This window comes from Echeneis naucrates, chromosome 24 (genome assembly GCF_900963305.1).
Source record: "Echeneis naucrates chromosome 24, fEcheNa1.1, whole genome shotgun sequence".
Lineage (NCBI taxonomy): Eukaryota > Metazoa > Chordata > Actinopteri > Carangiformes > Echeneidae > Echeneis > Echeneis naucrates.
This window is the reverse complement of record NC_042534.1, coordinates 7,578,329-7,599,466: the sequence shown is the minus strand read 5'-3', so window position 1 is coordinate 7,599,466 and position 21,138 is coordinate 7,578,329. Positions and strand designations below refer to the sequence as shown.

Here is a 21,138-nt window from a genome sequence, read left to right as displayed (position 1 = left end):
CTCTCCCCCTACCTCACTGCCCCCACCTCATGGCACTCCGGGCCGTGAAAGGTCAGCTGTCATTGGGTGTCATTATGAGGAACAGAAACTAGAGCTGACAGGAAGTGTGTGTGTGTTTCTGTGTGCTTCTGTGTCCAGATCTGAGCAGCAACAGAGCTTAAAGTAGATGGATAACACAGACCTTGATCTTTCCCTTTGTATTTCTCACAAATAATGATGGTCAAGGCTCTTTGCAGCACTCCACAGTTTGACTGTTTTGCTGTATTATATTTCTCAGTACTGCTGTGCATAAAGTAAATGATCAGTTTGTAATGATGCTTCCCGTTCCCAAATAAACACTTAAACTCTTTCACATACACTCTGGCACTTCATGCCCCTTCTGCTCTAGGCATGATACATGCAGCTGCTTGAGTGGCTCTTTCTCTTTTTCCATCTTTCTCGAACACGCACATGCACTGTTCCGCAACCAGTTCATCACCCTCCTTGACATGGTGAATTAACATCCCTGTCCTTGACCGCATCTGAGCCCTGAGAGCCACCTTCACTTGTCAGGAGACAGATTGGGTTGGCAGGTGGGGCTGCAGCCTAGGTCCAGATTTTTATTTGGACATAAAAAATAATAAAATAGAGGAACGATTGGTGCCTTTTTACTGCTAATCACACGTCCCTCAATCCCAATTAAAAACCTGTTTGCATAAGGACCAGCACAAACAAGCTGCACCCAGAGCCAGAGAGGTGAGCTTGTGTGCAAGTGTGAGTGTGGGCACCCAACTTTGTGCCACTTTGAGGGCATGTGCACGTGTGAAATGCGTGTCTATGTGCCTGTGTGTGTTTCCTGCTGTCAGCGAATTCTCTGCAGAGATAACCTTGAAGGAGAGGCTGTGTGCTTAGCTCTGATACTGAATGCCAAGCTACAGTGAGCTCAGCAGCTGCATGGCTGCAACTTCTCTGAGACCTTTAGCCACTTCTGCCAGACTTAATCCCAAAGTTGCTATAAGGTGGGGCTGCTTCCACACTGCTAAAGTGGCTCACTGCTTAGGTAGCTGATGCTTCATTATTTGAAGTGTCACTGTTTGAATTCAAGACCCCCTTTGAAAAGAGCTGACAAATATTCTTACACTCTCTGTAGCCCATCCAAATTATTCCTAGTCATCATTAGAGCCCCTCTGTTGCATTGACTTTTTTGATTTGCTTTATCCATTTGGTTTAGAAAGTTTCTGTGTGGCCCCCAGTGACTCCTTGCCCATTGTATTTTGAGCTTGTTGTTTATAACTCATGGTCCCTAAATTCCCCATTTATTTTTTATTTTATTTTTACTCAACAAAAAGACAAGCTAATAAGGCTAGTCCTTCCTTAGTTGATAATGTGTTTTAGTGTTTACTATTTGGTGTGGACGTTTTTCACAGAGTCGAAAGAAGATACTCAAAAAGCAGTATGCAATACTTGCAAAGGCGAGGTAATGCAGAGAGGATGCCACGTAAAATCGTTCACAAACAGTGGCAGGAGGCTAAGGCTTGGGACACACTGCCTGCCACGGTGCATCAGTTATAGATTCGGAATCTCTTTTTTTTTTTTTTTTTCAGAGTCATGTAGACACCATACCATCAATAATCCATAATGTATATCAATGTCGCAGCCGTATAACGTCTGGTGTGTTTCAATAGCACATATTAAAAATAATATGTTTTATAACTGTTGTGACATATTGATAGGACCGTGTGTTGCGCCTTGAACTGCTCCATGGTGGAAACCTGCTGGCTTTTGTTTTAGTAAAGTCATATAATGTACAAAAGCACAGTGATTTTTTTTTTTTTTTGTTTTATTTCATCATCCAAACAAAGAGTTTTTTGAGTTGAGGGAGTTAAACTGTACTTTAATTTACAGATTTGCTCCAAGTTGTAAAAGTTGCAAAAAAAAAAAAAAAGTTTTGAAAATAAAGGAAGACATTCAAAAATTCTGTTTACATGATCTTCAGAATGTACAAAATTTGATAAACTCAGAATTAAAAAAAAAAAAACAGATATCGATGTCAGTAAATGTCGGATATCATTATCGGCCAAAATTTTAATATCGGTGCATCCCTACTTCTTGTTCACCTGAAAAATATCTTCCAGTCAAATATATCTTAATGGCAAAGTGTTTGTTCACATTATCTGTTAATGTAACAGAATTGAAAACCTACTGAAGTCCTATTACTGGATTTTCATTATGCTAATTGATGGTTTTAATATAGATTAGTTTTTTCTGCTTCTGAAGAGCTGTTGTCTGAATTTTAGAAAGAATCTGAGTCCCAATTCCCCCAGTATAGCCCTCACCACCTAACAAACATCTGGTTAGTTATAGATACCCATCATTTTCAATTTTTTTCCTCATTATACTGTTAATTTTTATGTTTGGTCTGAATGAGTCTACTGTGTTGGCAATGTACATTTAATTCTCAATTTAGCTTACCTGTTTTACCTAAAAAAAACATAAACATTGCAGACTCTGAGGACTATCAGAATCACTGTGTGCAATTTTTTTCTGTAATTGTAAAACCCGAACTCTCCCTCAGGATGTTACACGCCCCAAATTCCCATAAACAATTCTGACAACGTGACCTCAGCAAACTACGTGTTAGCCACAGGCATTTTTGTGTGTATGTATTAAAACCCATTGCAGTTCACTTTGTGCGTCATGCCCTTTACTCTCCCAGCTGGCCATCTGTTTTCTTCTCTTTCCCCACGCTTGTCCCCATGCCAGGCTTTCTCTCTGCCATTTAGCCTAAGTTAATGGATTCCTGCACATTCAGCTTGGAATTGTTGTGAAGTAAACAGCAGCTCATGAAATATTCACTGTTCTCCTATATGTGTGTCACAGTGTACGTGTGTGTGTGTGCGTGTGCGTGGAGCTCCCGCACACCCACCCACTGGAACACACGTGTATAGAAAACAATGGGGTGCCCCCAAAAAGCTGAGGGAGTCTCCGCATCTTGGCTCTGAGCCAACTGAAAAGCGAAAGGGAGCAGTAGTAGTGGGAGTGCTGTCGCCGAGTGAGTCAGATGTTTGCTGATATTCATATTGATGGGGGAAAAAATCCCAGAGTCACGCTAAAATTTTATGTTTATTGCTAATGGCAGGAAACAGGGGAGCAAACATTATAGGGTGTAGTGTTCCCTTGTCGCTGCAGATTTTTCAGCATAAATAGAAGATAAAAATGCGTATGATGTCGCGTGATATCTTTTATGTCTTTGTTGGATTCAGGACCAAGTGTCTTTGGCTATGGTACATATATTTGGCAGGATGATGAACGGTCACTGGATTGAACCTTCAGACCAGAAAAGTTGGTCAGGGATCATCTGCAGGAAAGTCTGGGTGCACCATGAGGATGGAATGAGTGTTGAATTTGGTACTTCTCCTGCTGCCTTTCTATAGTTTAGACACCCGCTATCTGCTTCCTCGATTGTTCTCATGTCTGAAGCTGGTGATATGTTGGCGTGTGTAAATCGAATTTTCAAAAATACATCTGCTGTCCTAAAACATGTATTGTATCTCTGCTACCATGCTGTGTTTGGTCCCACAGGCTGACACAGACACAGTTGGCAGTTGTAAAGAGTTAGTTGGTATTACTGAGACAAAAGGTGTCAAGGAAGGGGTCGCTGATGGAAGCAGGGGCAGGCAGGCACCCAGAGCACAGGAATAAACGGCTGGGGCCGATGTTTGAAACACAAGATTGAGAATAATATTTGGGCAGAGTGTGTGTAGGTGGTGCAGATGAGAGGCTCCTTAATGAACAGGCACTCTTGTTCCCTCCACTGATAAAACAGGAGGACTGCACTTTCAAAAGTAAGCAGTAGTCGAATATTTCATTTTTGTCCCTGCAATCACGTTTCCACTTAGTGGATAATAGAGAAGGGGCTTGGTAAAAGAAAGCATAACCAAAGAAACAAAGAAAAAAAAGGAGGAATTGTAAGGCTAACGTCTCTTAAACTCCACTGTTAACATATCTGTCACACAGTCCAACTTAGAAATGATGGTGCCACAGTGGGGAACTTTTATTTTTTCATTTAACTGTCATTATTATCATTACCATTATTTATGTAGCCTTGATTCATGACAACTTGAGGGCAGATGTGAGACTTTTGAGAAAATGCAAAAATTTGTCAGTGCGGGCTCACACTGGGCTCTATCTCTGCTGGAATATTACACTGTCAGATCTTCATCAGTAGAATAAATTGTAGTAGAGAATCATTTTCTCTTTAATCAGACACATTTTACTGACAGGATTTAATACACATCTCCAATCTTTCAGTTTCAAAAACATAGCAATTTAAAGCTGTTGAATGAAGCATCGTAAGTGTGTTTCTCTGCTTTTTGCCACTTTATCGCTAGCCAAGGCTAAGCTGAAGGCTTGTTGGAAATGAGCACTAAAAACTCCTTTACTCATTTTCTGAAGCAATTGACTGGATTTCATAATCGTCATTGTGTGCAATTAGTAGATGACGTTCTTTTTTTAAACAGAATTATATAATAATTCTATGAAATTTCAGGGTTTGTATGTTCAGTGTTGGAGTGCATCTCCTAAATAATGATTGCTCAGTTGTAAGTGGCTGATCCCAGGTTGTGTGAGCTAACCTCTGCCTGCTGTGTGCTCCCAGAGTTGTGACCGGATTAGCTCACGCTGTTCTACAACCCTGAATCAAACATTCAGCTGAGTTTGCTTTGCTGGTCATGCTGCTAGACTTTGTAACATATTCACCATAAGTGTGAGATTAGCAGACTCCACAAGCATGACCTCTTTAACATTGGCCGTACTTTTCAGTTCTTAGTCTCTTTTATCAGATTTTTGGTGATCTTTTCTCTTTAACCCTGATGATGTTACTGCTCTACCACTGTATATTAACACTTACACAAAGTTAGAAGTACAAAGTGAAAAAACAGCAATCATCAAAATCAAAGCAGCAGCGGGTGATGCCTCCTGACTGAGTCAAGCTGGATGCTACATTTCCCATGCCTGAACTTTGACTGTCAGATAATTGGGATCCCGTGTCTAACTCTGGATAAATCTGAAAATATCTGGAGAATTATTTTCTTAGACTTTAGACCAATCACTTCAGATGACGCTACACACCTGTTTTATTGCTATTTGACTTTTTGTGTGTACAATTGGGCCGCATCTTTATTTGCTTTAATTGTCTCTTGTAGTTGAATGTAACCTCTGTTACCTTGACTGATATCAGTGTCCCAGGTAGACTGTTGACTTCAACTCGTCCATGTTAATTTCCCCAAAGTTCTATTAATATACTAATGATATATTTTAGTTTGGCTTGACTCACAAGTATCAGGAGAACTAGCCAGAAGTTTTATTGAGGGGGGAAAAAAAACTCCCATATCCTATTTGACTGTTGCTCAACTTCTCCAACAGTTATGTGTTTTATGCATAAAGATGAGCAATCCTTGTGTCAACCCAGGTTAGTCACAACAGGAGCACTGACAGAAAAATGAATATCTGCACAGATTTCACTAATCCTATATCATTCAATAAAAAAAACGAGGGGAGAAGAGTTTGTGCCTCATTTTTTTCATTCAGTGATCTCAGCTGCTTCATTCCTGGGCAGTTTGCGTCCCTGAAGCATGAACAGACTACACTGCTACAGCATGGCAGCTTTTATGTTTTACATATCAGCTATCCTGCCACGGTAAACATGATGAGCTACTGTTAACCTACTTCTGTTCTACCAGGTGAAACCCAGCAGGAAATCTTTTCTCTGTCTTGAAGGCTCACTGGCAGAAACACCAAAGACACAGCAATGTGTCAATCAACACCACCCCACCACCACTACTCACGTAAAGTCTTAAGATGCTTTGGCATAATTCCGGTGTGCTGGGCGACACACCCAGAGATCATAGCGTATGCACACACGCACACGACTGCCAGTCTTCATCTTATCACACAACTTGACTCAGTTCCATGGCAGGGCTTTGTTGGGGGAGTTGACAGTGAAGGTTGCTTCGTAAACCCGGCACGTGTCCATCTTCATCTCCCCTACTGCTTTAGGATGAAGGGAAGTGATGATCCGGGTACTTTTTGTTCTCTCGGCTCCATCAATTTCCATGTGTCACCTTGACAATGACAGAGGTGAAAGGCACACCAGATGGCAGCAGGGAAGGAGGATAACGCTCCAGGAGAACCTTTGGATTTGGCCATCTCCTAACAAATCTAATAACTATCAAGGCCTGAGCAAAGAGTAAGAGAAAAAGAGAAAAAATCTTAGAGATGTCATGTGGTCAAAGGTGTGGTGTTGGCTATTATCGAGGACATGTAAGATTTGGTCTTGTTCATGTGGTGGCTTCTGCAAGTGTGGGAGAGCTTCTGAAAGACATGATTGTATATGAGTATAAGTGTGTGTAATGTGCAAGCAGCCAGGATGGGGAATGTGGAACATCACTGTCCTGCCTCAACAGCAATGCAGCATAGCTTGGGGACTGCACATCACTATGTAAATGCAAATTGCAGTGTCATGCTGATCAATCCTGTAGGCTGCTGAGACAGGGTTATGTCGGGACCAGTCAGCAGCATTTGGCTCCAGCGCCCAGTCAGTCTGCCCTGTTCTGTGCTCTCTTCATCTGCATGGAACTGTATGAGACATTTCTAACGCTTACAACTGTTTGTCAAGCTGTCTTGCTGCCTCAGCCCTTGAATTGTCTCACTTTGCTTCTGTTTGACCAACAACCACATTTTTTTTTCTAGGAGTATTTGCACAACAGAGCGTTATGAAATATACTCAACTAATTCCCCTGCCTTTGTCTTTCCAACAGGATGCAGCTCTAATAAAAAAATCCAGTGGGACTGGAAGGAATCAGCAAGACGGTGTGGAACAGACGGGTCAACACAGAGCTGGGTGGAGGGCAGCAATTGGCCAACACAGACTTCTGAATGCAATAGCCATGTTTTAACACACACAGGAAAGGCCAGTTAAATATCTGAAGAAATAGCTGCTGCCTTTTCTCAAAAACCTCAGAGCCACAAACGCTCTATCACCTGTTATTTTACACCTATCCCTGCGAAGATGCCGATGCCAAGGTTGGCACTGTGGCATTTGTGGTGACGGGGCACAGAGCGTGTGCGCACTTCCGACAGGCAGGTCGGCAGGTCGGTGGGTGTAAAGGCACACCAAGAGGCATTTACGGGTGGGCGTGGTTGAACCATGCGGCCCTGGGCGGGTTCATGGCGTTGGATTACCCTGGTGCTGTTGGCCTGGGGCACGCTCCTCTTCTACATCGGCGGTCACTTGGTGAGGGACAGCGACCACCCAGAGCGTTCCAGTCGGGAGCTCTCCAAGATTCTGGCCAAGCTAGAGCGGCTGAAGCAGCAGAATGAAGACCTGCGGCGCATGGCCGAATCGCTCAGGTGACAACAAGCTGTGACAGCAACGCTTCTCACACACTAATAATGTGGTTACAATATGCACTGTATTTAAAAGCTGATGTGGATTCATGGTCTACAAAGTTAAGCAAATGAAACCTGAAAGCCTGAAACCTGTATTCTGAAATGCTAAATGCTCAAATGTTGCCAGGAAAGGTTTTTTTAAATTTTTGTCAAAAAGTAGTATCCGGGTAAAGCTGTAGCATCTTTGTGATGTATATTTTAACAAATATTGCTGCAAAACTTCTTTAGAGGCTGATGAGTAATGTCAGAGACAGACTGATTAATGGACTGTAGTACACCTCACCAAATTTTATGATGTTATTTTGGCAGATGATGGCACATTGTATGAGCCCATTAACAACACAGCATCTTTCACACATTAATGCTAAGTGTAACAGAGAGGCAGATGGTTGTGCTCTTATTGCCACACGCCAACAGCATTCCTCTTTTCATGGAAGCACCGCTGCTGTACATGGGTGCATGTGCAGCAAATGTGGCTGCGTGTCCCGGCGTGTGGCATATTAACCCAGAACTCGGGCTTCAGATGATGCCATCGCTGCTCCTACTGTGATATCCCGATTCACTTTGATGCAGGGCCCTCGTCATTTCACACAAACGCAGACGCACATGTTGCTTCAGACAGCTGGTCCCTGATTAAATCCCTTGCTTTTGTAATTATTCAAAATTGGCTCAAAAACAAAGGTGGAATTCATTCTAAAAAAAACAAGTGCAGCTTTCAGACAACCAGTGTCCAGATGGGTCCCCAACACACTGCATGCTTGTTGCTTGTTATTGAGTACGGTTGTTTATCTGGGACAGAGGCCTCTGCAGTTGTTTACTTGGGCAGCGTTACTGTCTCTTCTCAAGTCCCTTTAAGCTTCGGTTAAGTATCCAGCACAACAAGCCAAAAGCAGGCAACTGGATGCTGGGGTTAAGTTTGATGAGGTATCGACACAGACAGGTTTGTTTTGTGGCTCTGTGTTGGTGTGTTGGTAAGATACAGTCCAGACAGAGAAGCCCACAGTGTCTCATGTCTTACACTGGACCCCTTAATAGACGCAAAAAGGCTGCGAGTGAGCTGCCCATCATTCCCGCCCCAGTGCCTCCCTTCTCTGTTCATTGCCTCCTCCTGTTCCCCATTTTGCTCCCTCCACAGCTCCCTCCCTCCCTTCCTCTGCCACACTACCACTGCTGACAGAGCCACAACAGACTCCAGCCTACAAGTTGTCACAGACTGACTGACTTTGTAACAACTCACTAACACACTGATTAACTAACGTGCACGTTGTGCAGACTCTGGACTTGAAGTTTTGAAGGAAGCAGGAAACAGTCACACCAATAATAATTTACGATCACTATTCTTATCTTATTTCATTTTATTTTTACTGCCTTATATCTGATTTCATTTATTCTGTTTGTATTTTAATTATTCCATTCAAACACAGCCCATTTCGCTTTATGTCCCATGTCACAGGACATGTGGATGGCACTAAAGTTTGATTGATTGATTGGCTGGCGTAAGATTTTATATAATGTACTGCATTATTGCTTTTTTTTATGAGATGCCATAGAGAGACCCATAAAACTGACATTACTACACCTGTGTGCTGAGTTGTTGAGAAATAGAAGCCAAGGCTGATTTATGCTTGAGAGTAGGATTTAACTTGGTTAGTGTCATAGCTTCAGAGCAGCATGGCATTATTGTGCTTGGTTCTGCATTCATTATATATCTGAAGAGATCTTGTTTACATTATTTTGTCTGCTTTACAACAGTGATTGCCAAGCTGATGCATTTTGCACTGAATATGGATTTTCTTGATCGCACATTTCTCTAGCCAGGCTTAAAGGATGAAGATATTTCCACTTACTCACTGGATTATTCGCACATTGCTGATGATGCTTTTTGCTGAGGATGCCACAATTTGTCAAATTGAATCATTACATGAAATTAATTCACCATCAATCAATGACTTGAACTCAAAATAGCTATCACCTGGCCAGCCTGCAGATACTCTCCTGTAATGCAGTTGTTCGAGCTGTTTGTGAGGGTTTTGAGTGACAGCCAGTGTGCCAACCTTCCAATCATCCAGCAGCATTAATGAAAGGTGAGCATGAGGTTGAGTTGCCACGGTCTGTCTGGCTCCGCCCTCTCCACAGCTGTCAGTCACCTCGGGCATGAAGCCACGACTGCTACGGAGACAATGACACGCAACAGCCTGGTGGTGTGACATCGGAGGGAGCAAGGGGTGATGGTGACAGCTGGCCTGAGCGATGAGACCCTGATTGATCTTCCAACCTCACCTCACCCTGATCCATGCCATCAGAGGGATGGAGGGAGGAGAGGGCAATGCAGAGAATGCAGTGAGGAGGGGGCCATGATGGATGGCATAAGGGCTGCACAAAGTAAAGAGCAACAAGCAGGAGATGGCAAATGAGGGCTGAGGGGTTGAGGGTGTCGCAGAGGTCACAGTGACGGCACTAATCTATTTTACATGTTATTTCGGCCCAAGTCAGAGCCAACGTGATTAGGATGTTTGGCCTTGTACAAAACCATCAAAAGATAGGTGGCAAACGCTATTGGAGCAATTTGTTCTTCAATCATTGCTTAGCACTACTTCAGCTGCACCCACAGCTTCTGTAAATGCTACCCAGCCAAACTGTCCTACAGCTGTTATTTGCATGAACTGGACCATATAACCCTTGGGCAGATTGCGAAGAGGGCAAGACTGATAGTACCTATCAATCTGCATGAAAATGCAAATGTGTAACAGTAAAAAGTTAACTTTTAGTTTGGATGTAATGAGGCCATTGTCCACTCATTTAGAAACTAAGAGTGAGAGGACTCATTTATCCTGTAATGCTTTTACCCCAGTGCGACCCCACCAAACAGATGCTGCTGCCATTTCCAGACCTGAACTCCCATCGACCTGGCCATCGCCCAGGCTTTGAAAGGCAAGGTCTACTGCTACGCACACAGTAGCCCCATTGTGAGAGTTGTCTGTGTTTGACATCTCTGTCAAGTAGGGCTCAGAGCAGAGCTGGCTGACTCTGGATTTACTGAGGCGTTGAGGCATGCAATGTGAAGAATGCACCATTTAGAATCAGTTTACTTGGAATTATGCTGTTGTAGTTGGGGGACATGGATACATCAAAAGAAGATAAAGACAGGAGGAGATGAACTTATTTCATACAATCCAGAGATGTTGACCCAAATGCAAAATATAGGTACATTTAGTACACACATGACCTCAATCAATACAGGGACCTCATTGTCCCTGTTTTTCTTCAAATTTACAGTTGCTCACAAACATTTCAAGCCACTTGGGGCCTGATAAAAGGTTTTCATTGTCCATACCAGACTGTTCCACTCACAAATATTGTTGTCATGCCTTTCCCCACTGTCACATAAATGTGGTTTATTAGCTTGGCTTATTGGAGTCAAGTGGTTTGGTGTAGCACACGAGTTCCCAGGAAAGCCTAGATAATGCCAGTCAAGTCATGGGCACAACACAATGCACCGATGCACAGACAGACACAGGGTATAGGAACACTAAATCCAAGTTCCATCTCAATATAAAAGCAAATTGTGTTAATGTAGTCTCCTTTCATCTACACCTCCCAGAACAGAACACTTTCCATTTGCATTCATATGTATGGCTTCCCGGCCCAGCCCAGGTTTCCTTTTGAAGTTGACCAGATTATATTAAATCTTACCACAGAAATATGTATGTGCCGCAGCACCACCCAGGCCCCCACCATTCAATCTGTTCCACCCGACTCCAATCACCCTGTGAACTCCATGGTTACCAGGTGCAGGGGCGGTAGCTGGTGGAGCGACAGCTGGGGCAACATTTCAGAGGAAACTGGGTTGCATGCTGAACCTCACCTGCTTTCTGGATCAGTGCTTCGTGCCAGTGGGGCTCATCACCCCTCACTTTCATAGCTTGTCTTTCACTCCACCGTATCTCTGCCCCCCCCCACCGCCCTACCTTTCCCCCAAGTATTTCTCATCTGTTACCTCTCCTGTACCATTTGATTAAGATGCTGTTCAATCCAGCTGTCTTGTCTTGTCTCCGCTTCATGTCCTCTAGAGATACCGTCAGGGATCAATCGTGTATTTGTGAATGGTGTTTTCCGTCTTCCTGCGTGTGTGTGTCTGTATGTTTTGCTACCGTAGAGTGTTTAGATATATTTTACATCTGCATCTTGGTGGGGGATGCTTGTGTTTTTCCTGCACCGGCACTGCGTCTCAGCAGTTTATGTCTCTTGGGAGCATGTTAGCTAACCTCTGTATCACGTCTCCTCTCATTAGCCTGTGCTGCTCTGGCCTATTTCTTCTTCCTTGTTCAAGGAAGATATCATGTTGCTTTATCATACAGTTTTAGCACAGAAATTCTGTCACTGAGGAAACCGTCCTACTTCCTGTACAATGGTGTAACAGGCAGGTTAGGGTGTGGCTTCTGGGGGATGTTGTTGAATATTGTTTGAACAGAGTTCGCTGTGAGAATAGAAAGTAGATCTGATACTAGGAGAGGAAATGCACATGGATCTTGTTTCAAAAGATCTGTATCCAGCAGCTGAAATAGGAATACCGCTGATTTCACAAAGGAAAAATTTAAGACGTATGTATAGACACCTGTGATGATATGCTGAGATTTATCCTTGTCCATCTGATGGTTACATAATGCAGGGGTAAAGATATCCATCTGTTCCTTCTCATTTATTTCCATGGCTTTGAAGCACAATGCTCAGTTAGTACTCAGTGAAGTGAGAGGCCAGGGCCTCTCGTGAGCCTGGGCTTCGAACAGTGACGGGGGGCTGTGCATCAAAAAGGGCTGTTGCAACTTTAAAAGTCTCATCTTTATGCCTGCCAGCGAGTGATGTTCCTCACTCAGGGAGCAAATTGAGTTTGCATGCCTTGATGACTCATTAACATGGCCTTTGCAGCACTCCACCAATGCCCCTGTGCATTCAAACATATTCCATTTTTAATAGTTTTATGTAAAGGAAGTGATGTGTCAAAGGCAGTGCTTTTTTTTCTCCTTGGCTGATTTGAATGCAGTTCTGTGTGATTGCTCTTAACTGTCTTCATGCATTCAGTAGTTATTCATAGTTCATAATTAGACACAGAGAGTAGAAAATGCTTATTTATATCACTCATATCTATTTTTCATGGTGCTGTAATCAACATAAAAACAAAGAAAATTTAATTTTAGCAGATTAGATTAGTAGATACAATCGACTGACGAGCTGCACACCATTTCAAGTATAATGCACAATTAAGCTTTTCAGCTGTAGATTTACAAAACCAAGGGCAGTGCAACACTTCTTAGCACAAATTTGTCACACATGTTCACATTTAATCAATAAATAATAGCAAAAAGAATCACTGCAGAAACCCTAAAAATTTGTTGTTCTCCAGCTCAGTGACAAGGAACCCAACAGCTGTCTGTGATTTGCATGTTTTGTCTCGTCCCATTTCACACATCTGAGATGGAAGTAGGGGTCACAAGGGCCCTGCACCACTAATGCAGTGCACATTGTGTACAGTAGTCGGCGGGGCTTTCCAGTGTAGCTGCTGATAAATGATTAGAGTGGGTGCCACTTTCTTTTTAATCCATTTGCTACACATAGCTTTAATGCAGTTTTTGTGTGTGTGTGTGGGTTTTTTGTTTGTTTTTTTTTAATCAATGACATGAAATCATGACATTCCACTGTTATTCAGTATATGTTCTTGCAGATGTTGTGCAAAGATATAAAAACTTGGATTTCGATAGGCTTGACTTGACAAACATGGAAAATGATGCAGTATTTTAATCTGTAGCTCAGAATAAATAAACCAGGACAGGGCTCCAGGAGTCAGCACTGTGGAGTCTCAGCAAATGAAATAGAATTTTTAGTGGTGAGTACTAAAAGGTACCATACTTCACTGTTCCATTCTCACTGCAACTTTTAAGTCTAGAAACATCCTGATGATGATCACATCACCAGAGTCAAGATACGTGGCAAACTAGTCAGTGAATGTTCAGCTGATTAACACTTCTTCTCCAAACTCTTGCAACTTGTTAGCAACAATTTAAAATAGTTAATTCCTGCCAAGCACTTGGGGTGTATCCAGTCAGCTGTTGAGCAGGTTGATCCTGAAGTCTGTATTGTGTGGTGTGTTTTGAATGATGTCTGTGTCAAGGTGGCTCATTCCTACCTTGACTACAGCAAACTCAATCGGGCCAAAAATTTGTTGTTTTTTTTTTACTCTCATGCAAGATTTCATTTGTGCTGCATTGGTAAGATCATGTGGAATAACAGTTTTGTTTAGAAGGGATCCACTTAGTGCTGGAGCAGTTGCTTACAGCAATTCCTTTTAAGCAGTTGAGCATGTCAGGCTGGCAAACAGCTGGTCAAATCTTAGCATTTTTTGCTCATGTCATTGAAAATCTCATGTTTGGGACTTTTTGGTATTCATGCAGAGTAAGCAATTTAAACATGTCAACTTGAGTTAGAACGCTACAATGTTCATACTTGATTGACTAATTAAAAAAAAAAGCTTTGGGGGAAATAAGTATCTTGCTGCAACAAGTTGATAGCATTCAATTTATTTATTTTGTGTTGTTATTTATTGGGATGCAGTTTTACAATTTGTTTAAAAAAAAAAAAAGAATATTGCCTCTGTTGATGTGAACGGGCACCAATGCTCCTCCATCACAACCTCTCCTTGTGTCCCTCTCCCTCAGGATACCAGAGGGTCAGGCAGAGGCTGGGTCCCTGGCCATAGGGAGGCTGCGCTCCCTGGAGGACCAGCTAACCAGAGCCAAACAGAAGATCCACAGCTTCCAGAAGCTCACTGGAGACGGTAAGCAGTGCAGGGTCTGCCCACCTAAAGAGGTTGTGGGAAAGGATTTGGCACAGCGCTCGGACTTTTTCAAGGTGGGGGAGTTGACTATATAAGGTATCAAACCAGTAAGTAGCTCTGTTGTCAGCTTTCACCTGAAGGAACCAGGAATCTCAGTCTAGCTCAAAGTTGAACCTGCTGCAGATCAGCAGCAATGATGACAGAGGCATTGGATAGTCAGGGTTATGAGAGTGTTTGCCACTCTAAGCAGTGGTCAAGAGGCCAGAAAGCTGTTGGGTAAGTGGGGAACTGTGTGAATGAAGTGGAAGCAGAGTTAAAGCCCTAATGGCAGAAAGAGAGAGAGTTAGGAGAGGGAAAAGACACAGACAGAGAGAAAATAAAGAAGGACATGAGCATGGAGGGCAGCACAGGGTCAGCCTTTCCATCTTGCCGCAGGGGAAGAAAAAGCTAAAAATATCCTCCAGCTTTTTTCCACCGAGGGAGGGAGTGAGGACATAAGAGAGTGTGCAAGATAGAGGAAAAAAAAGAGAAGCAATTTTCCCTCTTCACCACCACCTTGCTCTCCTCCTGCTTGAGGCTGTCCTTTCCTTCCCTCAATTCTCTTTTTGTTTCTCTTTGCAGAAACCAGAGCAGGCAGCAGCGTAATTCATGTGGGTTGCACCACATTGTTTTGGCCAAGCCAGGTGTAGAGTTCCTTCCTGTTGTTAGGACTGTGTGAGTGAACACACGAGAGAGCCATGAGACACAAAAAATGTGATCAAGTGCTCCTTAATGAGGTCAAAACAACACCCAGGGACACAGCATGCAAAAAGAAATTTCTTTTGGTAAAACTGAAAACTTTTTTGCCATTAGTTTCACATAATCAACACACAAACAATTCTACTTTCCTTTCCTACCGGACTTGTCAAAACGTAGTCAGTTCATTGTGTCTTTGCTATGTTTTGCTGAGAGCTGTTCTTTCTTGCCTGCTGCAGGCCCTGGGCCCACTCAGGAGGAACTGCGGAGAAGGGTAGAGAATGGTGTTAAGGAGTTCTGGTACTTTATTCGAAGCGAGGTGAAGAAATTGGCCAACGTGGAGCCCAGCGAGAGGCAGAAGTATGCTGACACACTTCTGCAGGACCTGGGACACCAGGAGAGGTGGGCATATGTATTTGTTGGAAACAAGTGGCTTAGTGAACAACACTTTCATTTCACTGCAGAAAGTAAAAACAGACATTGTCAATCCATCAAAATAATGTTTTTGTTAATGCTTTCGATGTTGATTCATGAGTTACATGCTTGTGTTTATTCGTGCTCTAAAGATCAAGAAAACTATTTTCTTGAAAGAAACACAACAGTGTTTTCTAAGAGGCAAAGGTCGCAGACAGCTTCTGTGGCTTCTGGTGACAGACGTCTTCTCATGGCTGAATGAAGGAAGTCTGGTTGTCACTTCATGACTTCTGACTACTGGTGAAGTGGCTTACATGGCCCGTTGTCTTAGTTGCTGTCCAAGCAGCTTTTCAAAGACTGATTCCTCACACAGACATGCATGTACGCACACGCACACCAATACAGTCTCAGACTTCTACATGCATTCACTTTCATCCTTATCCGCCCTCAGATCTCTTCCTATGTGCTGTAGGCGAAGGCTGGGTGGTCCAGCACAGGTAGTGGCAGAATTGGAAAGAGCAGTTAAATGTCTGACTCCAGTGAAAGCACCGCTCCTTTATTCAAATTCTGCTCAAGGAGAAGGCAAGCTCCTTGTCTCCAAAATTTCCCAATCTAAATCCAATTTGTGGCACATGAAAGTAGCAGCTTTTAGTTTTTTAAGGTTTTCCTGACATGTGTAATGATACAGAAGTTCATGAAGTTTATGAAGATGTGCCTGGCAAATATGGCGTGCAACAAAAAATTTAAATCTCTGTACCTACAAATGAATGAGTCATGTAGCAACATGAACAAGTGTGTCTTGACGCCATAATTCAGTAAAACACTGAATTCAATTAGTTAAATTCAATTTCAAGATTAAAGGCTTTCAGAATGAATGGAAATCTTGAACATCTACATATCCATTACAACTGTGAGGGTGTTTTGTCTGCTACAATAATCCACTTGATCACCACTAATCTGTATGTACATAAAATGATCTGCTTCAGTAAACCTGAAGAAAATAAAGAATCAATTTCTGAATTATGTCGAGAGAACATTGATCATCTTAATGAACATGATCATTTTTAGTGACATAAATACAACATTTGCATTGTTAAGGTATGGCTCATTTGTATTACTCAGCACATACTGCAAACGTAATCTAAACCTGAAACTTCCCACTGGTTCAGCATCTTCCCTCTGCTGCCGAGACCAGTGGCTGCAGTGTCAACATCTGCAGTTTGAGACATTGAGGAGCAGTGGGGAAGCCGTCAGGACCACACATTTTATACCCAGTCACACACACATACACACATGAGCACACCCACGATACATATGCAGGACATTACAGACGTGGTGTTTCCCTGTCTGGCTGCCAAATCCCTCAGCACTTGTCTGTTGATTCCTCCTTGTTAAATCTTGCGGCCAGCTAGGTTTGCTTTTCCTTCCCGCTGAGGGTTGGTGATGATTCCCCTGTGTGCCTCTGGAGGAGTGTTTGACATTCATCACACACTGTGGTTCCAGCTTCAAAATGGGTCAATGACTAATGATACTGTCTTAGTTATAGAGAAAGGCACTATTCACCATGCTGCATTGTTGAAGTGGGACGTGGTACATTTGTCTGCTTTGTGCGTGTGTGTCTTTGCACGCACTACTGAATTTATGCATAAGAGCTCTAAGTCACACTGGATCTGACTGATTTGGGTCAAAGAAGTGAGTAATAAATTAAGCTTGCATAAGTGTGTGTGTGTGTGTCTGTGTGTGTGTGAGTCTGTGATGTGTTTGCATCTGCCCTTCACTGCATATATCAGAGGTCTTGGGCATGTTTGTAAGTGGATGGTCACAGAATTTGGCAGTGTGTGACACATACACAAATTTGTTGTCAGAGGCTTGCAGATGGCAGACTTAATCAAAAAAATGGGATAAACAAGCAGAAAGTCGCTGTCATCAGTCAGTGTGACAGAAATGACACTTTTTCTATAAATATCCTGAAAGCATGTTGAGCCTTGGTAATGTTTAACAGGCAGCATACTGTTAGCGTATGCTGCTTATCAGGAGGTTTTGTAGGCTTGGGGGTGGTCTGCACAGCCTACCTGCTGGAGTGCACAAATCATCATTCTTAGCTCTCCTGCAGTGTAACAAGAACTACTGGGGAGGTGAACTATTCTGCAGGGAGTCACAGAGGCTGAATTTCGCTCATCCTGTGTCTGAAGAGGAGGCTTCCTGTCTGGACAGAAATAGGGTCACAGACAAGAGCTGCAGATCCTTAATGCAAGATCTATAAAATATGCAAGCTCACTTAGTCAAGATCGTGTCAACATAACTCGTCTTCATGTTTGAGTAGGGGTGGACCAAATTGAAAAAAAAATCAGTTCAAAGCTTTCACTGACAAATCAAGGTATTTCATCACATTCATGTAAAATCCTTTAAATTCAGTGTTGCCACACAGGTCCTGATGGTCTGGGGATTTGGCGCCTGTCTAAAAAAAAAAAAAAAAAAAACACCCCTGGTAAACATACATTTTATTTTCAGAATAAGAGATCTGCAGTAAATCAAATCAAATCAAATATATTCATTTATACAGCGCCAAATTATAAAAAAGTTGCATCAAGGCACGTTACACATAGAACAGGTCTAGACCAAACTCTCCTTGAGGGCCAAAGCAGTAAACTCATGCACTGGTTTAGGAGTGTCTCTGTCCTTCGTTTCCCGTAAAATCAAGCTTTTATTTGCATGTTGATCATTAACCTGCATTCATCTCAACAGCTGCTGTGGGAACAAAGTGCTTTCCTTTACAAGGTAAGGTTATTAATTATTCCTGAGAATGTACATGCATTGCTTTACAGCTGTTTCAATATGAACCTTGTGTTTATAATTGGCAGTCTGGGTAATGGTGTTCACATCTGAAACAGTATTGGTGATCACGTCTGGAGATTTACACAAGCAGGACATGATACAGTGTATCATTCAGTGTCAGCTGGATATTTGAATGTGCATGTGTGAACATGAAAAATTCAAAGTTTGACATGTGTGTATCTGCAGGTCCATCATGACAGACTTGTACTACCTCAGCCAGGCAGATGGAGTGGGCGAGTGGAGAATAAAGGAGGCTAAAGATCTGTCAGATCTGGTCCAGAACAGAATCACCTACCTACAGGTAACTACAAGCACACCAGCTGCTCAGCCAGCGGGCTTCGTTTTCACTCCTGCTTAAACACAAATGCGGGCACAGCATTTATGCATGTTTCCCTCACACATTCAAATATGCATATGTGTTTCAGAGGACATGTTTCACACTAGCTTGTCTCATTTCGATCGAACCATCCATAACTGTCCGTATCATTTTCCCTGAGGAGCAGGTGAGGGGTGTGAGAGCAGACTGTTTCAGCAGTCAAATCTGACAAGCTGAATTCTTCTTGCTAGTCAGCGGTTTAGTGACACACACACAAAAACACAAATGCAGACTTGCAAAATGACAGATCGACAGACACACATGCAGAAATGCTGAAAGATGAGTTAAAAAAAAAAGAAGATAAAAGCACACACACAGGCCTAGTTTTATGCATAGAGCCCAACAAACATACACAGCCTGAGACCCAGAGTTCCCCTCGCCACCAGCCACCCCATTCCCCCTTCCTCAGTTCTGGTGCTGCGGGGCCCGTGGGTGGGGTGGTGCAGCACAGCACCAGGCCCTGCAGCATTGATGAGCCAGTGTGTTTGATGAAGAGGACCCAGTCAATCTGGCTGGGCGGAGACAGCACCACTAACAGCTGCTGTCACCACTGCTGAGAGATCACACCGCTCCACCAGCTGCCATCACTAATTCATCTCACACACACACACACACACACACATACACACACCTATGGAAGCAGTTGGTGGACACAGACATACACACTGTGTCACAAGATTGATGCATATGCTCTTACACAAAGAAATACCCTGTGTGTGTGTCCGTGTCCCACTGTCCCACTCACACACAGTCACTCACATATCCACAGTCGTGGTCATGACACGCATCACAGGCATGAATGTCATTAATTTTGTGTTTTTAATGATTTTTTTGAACGGTTCTTTTTCCAGGGTGGAAAGATTACACAACGTTAAACTTCAATGATTTTATAAAAACAAGAATTGGATGCACAATTTTGAATTTATTTTGGTCCTGGTCAATTTGGTATAAGCTGTGGTCATTGGTGGTTATGGCAAGTTGGTTTTAATAACATAGTTCCACCTTTAGCTAGTAAATGCAGACTAGCTAATAGTGTCTGAAAATGCAGAAGAAATAGCGACCGATGTTTCTGTTCACACCACAGCTGGAAAATGTAGAGTGAGAGGCTTTTGTCTTCCACGTCTTGTCTTTTCTGTGAACACCTTGTGCGCAGCTCCTCGTACTTGAATCCTGTGGCAGCAAAGCAAGGAGCAGTCAGTTGCAATGAGAGCTATGAGAGCTACTGTACATGGAGACAGAATGCAAAAGATGAAGTGGCTGCTATTGAGAAAATTTGCCAGTAGTGGATAGATGGTGCAAATGGGGCTTGATATAATAAAAGCAAAAAACCTATTGAAATAATAACAAATGCGCTCGCTTGTAATTCCTGATGAGGATATTTGACTTCTCTCACAGTGGATTACTTTGATAGTTCAGTCATTGTGGATGTTAGCACTCATGTTAACATGATTTTCTTTAAATGACATACTGTTGATTCTTTCAGTGGAAAATGTGTCACAGCTTGTGCATTTTAGGTGATTTTAAAAGGTGTCCATGAGGAAAATTTAAAAAAATGAATATACAGTAAATCTTCAACTTAGGGTAGCAAACCAGACACTTACATTCACAGAACATAATCATCCTTTAAAAACTCAAGTGTGGACAGCTTGCTTTCCTATGCTTCTGCGTTTGTTTGGACAACACAGTGGGTAATTACCTGAGCATTGCATGCTGTTTTTTCATATCCAGTTGTCTTCGGCCATATTCCCTACAGAAACAATCCTACTGCCTTCTCTGAATTGAATCTCACCATTCAGAGTTGCACTGAAAAAGCACACAATTTAAATGGGCACTTAACTTATATCACGGAGTGGTACTCATGCATCTGCCGTCATTATCCTTGAACAGAGTCATTCTAGCGTCATTATCATCAACTGGGGTCCAATGGTGGCCTCCGCACCCCTCGGCTCATGCAGCACATAGATCCCGTGGAAACATAGTGGATCAGATGAAGAGCTCTGTCAACAGAAAGCATGCTTTACACAGGACATTTTGTTGGAGCACAGAATATTATTAGTACAGTGCATTAGCTGGCACCTGTGGGGCTGGTAGTGACCCAGCAGCCTGGAACTTGGAGGAAATACCTGTATGGTTTGTTTTGTCAGTTTAGTGACTCCCGTACTCTGTTCATGTTGTTGAACAGAAAAGGTGAAAATCATTTTTCTGCACCTAAAGGAGCACCCTCTTCTCCTCTCCTCTTCTCTCCTCGCTCATTTCTTTGCTTCATTTCCTCTCATTGCATCTCTCTTCATAGCCTACTGTTCTCTTTTTCATTTCCTCTCCTTTTTTTTTAAGTCCTCTCATTTGTCCCCCTTTTCGTTTCCCTCTTCTTTCCTCATCCCTCTCTTCCTCTTCCTCTCCTGCTAGTGTGCGATAGGCAGAATTCAATGGTGGGTGCCGGGCGGCCTGATTACTGTGAACCATCCACAGCTGCAGCAGCCTAATGAGGAAAACACTCCCATCAGCCGGTAATTGCTGTTTA

At 42.8% G+C, this 21,138-nt stretch overlaps 1 protein-coding gene across 2 annotated transcripts in view; it reads left to right on the top strand.

Annotated features, from left to right (window-relative positions):
- Positions 1 to 21,138, top strand: part of fut8b (fucosyltransferase 8b (alpha (1,6) fucosyltransferase)) — a 74,092-nt gene that overhangs the window by 35,636 nt on the left and 17,318 nt on the right. For both annotated transcript variants that reach the window (XM_029496400.1, XM_029496401.1), the window contains exons 2-5: positions 6,798 to 7,389; positions 14,139 to 14,257; positions 15,232 to 15,394; positions 18,428 to 18,542. In XM_029496400.1, the coding sequence (XP_029352260.1) occupies positions 7,187 to 7,389; positions 14,139 to 14,257; positions 15,232 to 15,394; positions 18,428 to 18,542 (600 nt within the window). In that variant the 5' untranslated portion in view covers positions 6,798 to 7,186. The remainder of the gene's footprint in view (positions 1 to 6,797; positions 7,390 to 14,138; positions 14,258 to 15,231; positions 15,395 to 18,427; positions 18,543 to 21,138) is intronic.